This window comes from Sarcophilus harrisii, chromosome 2, assembly GCF_902635505.1.
Source record: "Sarcophilus harrisii chromosome 2, mSarHar1.11, whole genome shotgun sequence".
In the NCBI taxonomy this organism is placed as follows: domain Eukaryota; kingdom Metazoa; phylum Chordata; class Mammalia; order Dasyuromorphia; family Dasyuridae; genus Sarcophilus; species Sarcophilus harrisii.
The window spans coordinates 269,067,422-269,069,771 of record NC_045427.1 but is presented as its reverse complement, the minus strand read 5'-3'; the positions used below and the strand labels follow the sequence as shown (position 1 = coordinate 269,069,771).

Here is a 2,350-nt window from a genome sequence, read left to right as displayed (position 1 = left end):
GTTTCTCATTACTGTTATTTCTGTGGAGAGAGACCTTGCTAAGACTTGCACTTTTGGTAGAAAGCGCGCGTGTGTTTGTGTGTGAGTGAAAAGAGGGGGGCGGGAAAGAAAAGGCAACCTCGTTGCCCATCATTCCCTTGCACCGTCCAAGTCATTGCAAACCCTCTCTGTACATCCTTCCCACCACCACCACCCCCCCCCCCCCCCCCCCCCCCCCCCCTCCCCTCCTGCTCTCAGCTGGGTTCTGGCGTTAGAGCAATTGCAGCTTCTGGTAGCAATACCACTAGAAAGAGGGGAAAAGGACTAACCTTCCCCCTTTTCCCTCCTCCCCCCACCCCGCAAAAAAAAAACCAGATATAGACAAGAACTAACCTCCTTCTCCCAGCACCCTCCACCCTACTAGCTCAGATCAAAGCGTCTCTCTCCCTCTAGTCGCTCACAGTGGCCGCCGCTCACTAATGGGATTGCAGGCTGGTGCCTGGCTCCGCTGCTGCTGCTGCCGCTGCTGCTGCCGCCGCCGCCGCCGGAGGGAGAGTCGCTGTCAGCTTTCTCCTAGACTCGCCGCGCCCGGGTGCTGAAGCCGCGGGGATGATCAGAATCTTCCCGGATTTCAGCGTGCAGGTGACGGCCGCAGCAGCCGGCGGGGCAGCTGCTGGGGTGCCGGCCGGGGCAGGTATGGGAAGAGCTACCACTGCAGCCAACGGCAACCCGCAAAACGTCCAGGGCATCACTTCCTACCAACAGCGGTGAGTAGTCAGAAGAGGGCTGGGATTTTATTTTTACAAGGATGGGGAGTGAGAGGGTGGGCGACGTTTCTAATATTCACTTGCTTCTGTTTTGTTTGCTTTAACATAAATGCATATCTACATACATCTACGAGCTCCTCGATATATATATATATATATGTATGTATCTTTATACATACATACATATATATATATATATATATATATATTTCTGTATTTCTTAATATAAGAAAACGGGCGGATGGAGGGGAAAGAATTTAGATTAAAAAGCATTCCAGTGCATCGTAGAAGTAAAATGATATACATAATAGTTTTTTATTACCAGATCCCTGTCCTTCCCGCCCCCTCCCCCCCCCCCCTTGCAAAGTAGTAGAGTCAGTTAAGTACTAGATCCTGTTCCAGGTGCTTGGCAAAGTTTGGGATCCCATTCCCTTCCGGCGGAATTTCTCAATGTCAATGCCTGGGACAGATCCCGCTCTAAGTGGCAGCCAGGGGTATAATTGATCACGGTAGACTGATTGATAATTTGTTTTCAAACAGAATAGGAACGATTTTCACGTGTAGCTGCCGTCTTGCAATTCTACATAATAGTGTTATCATGTCACCTGTTACTACGAGGAAATACAGCATGAAATCCGAGTCTACTCTGCACTGTGAAGTATTCATCTTAAACGCATTATAATGCAAATGTGTAAGATGCAGAGACAGGGAGTGAGGAAGCAAATCTTCCCAAGTTAGAATAAGTAGTAAGTGAAAATGCAGTTCAAAACCAACCTTGGTTTGATTTTGCCTTACACAGTTATAATTTTTTTTGCCATAAACATGTCTCAAAATCATTGAACATTTAGTTCACCTTAGAAAGAAAGAAAAAAAATCCATTCAACTGGCCCAGAACACTAAAGTTCCCCTTAAAAAGAATTTAGGTGGTCCAAAGCTTTAACGAAAATGTAATTCACGAAAGTGCAGCTGAGAAAACTAATAATTTTGAATGAAATTTAAACATTCTATGAGAATAGGCGAGTGCTAGTTTGTGCCCTTGAGATGAAAGGAGGGGGAAGTTAAACTAAATATTTGTACTCCCACAATTGCATAGATATTGGACCAACAAATCCAATGGCATGTAACTTTAAATGTATATGTAGCACATAAATCAAAGAACAGATTCTCTCTCTCTCTCTCTCTCTCTCTCTCTCTCTCTCTCTCCCTCTTTTTAAACTATATTGGTTTAGGAACTTGTTAGTTGAACCAACAGAATTTGAACCAAAAAGGTAAAAAGATAATTTATCATTCTCCTTTATTTTCTATTTTCTACTTAATAGTAGGAAAAAGGACTATATCAGGTTTGAGGGGCAAGGGGCAATTGAGCATTTTTCATTGATGATCACTATGTATCAAGGATTCTGCAGGAGACTTTTGTATATACTTTGCTTATTACAAAATAAGTTCAAAAAGACATTCTTGGAAATAACTGAAAAGGATGCTTGGGTACTTTTCCTAGCCAGGGGACTTTGGATTTAAATTTTTTGCAGTCTTGTCTCACTCCAGCGAACACCCGAACATTTCATACAAAAGATCTGGGATCCTTTCAAATATAAAGGACCAGA

General features: G+C 43.8%; 1 protein-coding gene across 2 annotated transcripts in view; it reads left to right on the top strand.

Moving 5' to 3' along the window:
• Positions 1–373: 373 nt before the first annotated feature.
• The window catches only part of NPAS3 (neuronal PAS domain protein 3), a 1,088,682-nt gene continuing 1,086,705 nt past the window's right edge, over positions 374–2,350 (top strand). For both annotated transcript variants that reach the window (XM_031949273.1, XM_031949272.1), the window contains exon 1: positions 374–746. In XM_031949273.1, coding sequence (XP_031805133.1) covers positions 589–746 — 158 coding nt within the window. In that variant the 5' untranslated portion in view covers positions 374–588. The remainder of the gene's footprint in view (positions 747–2,350) is intronic.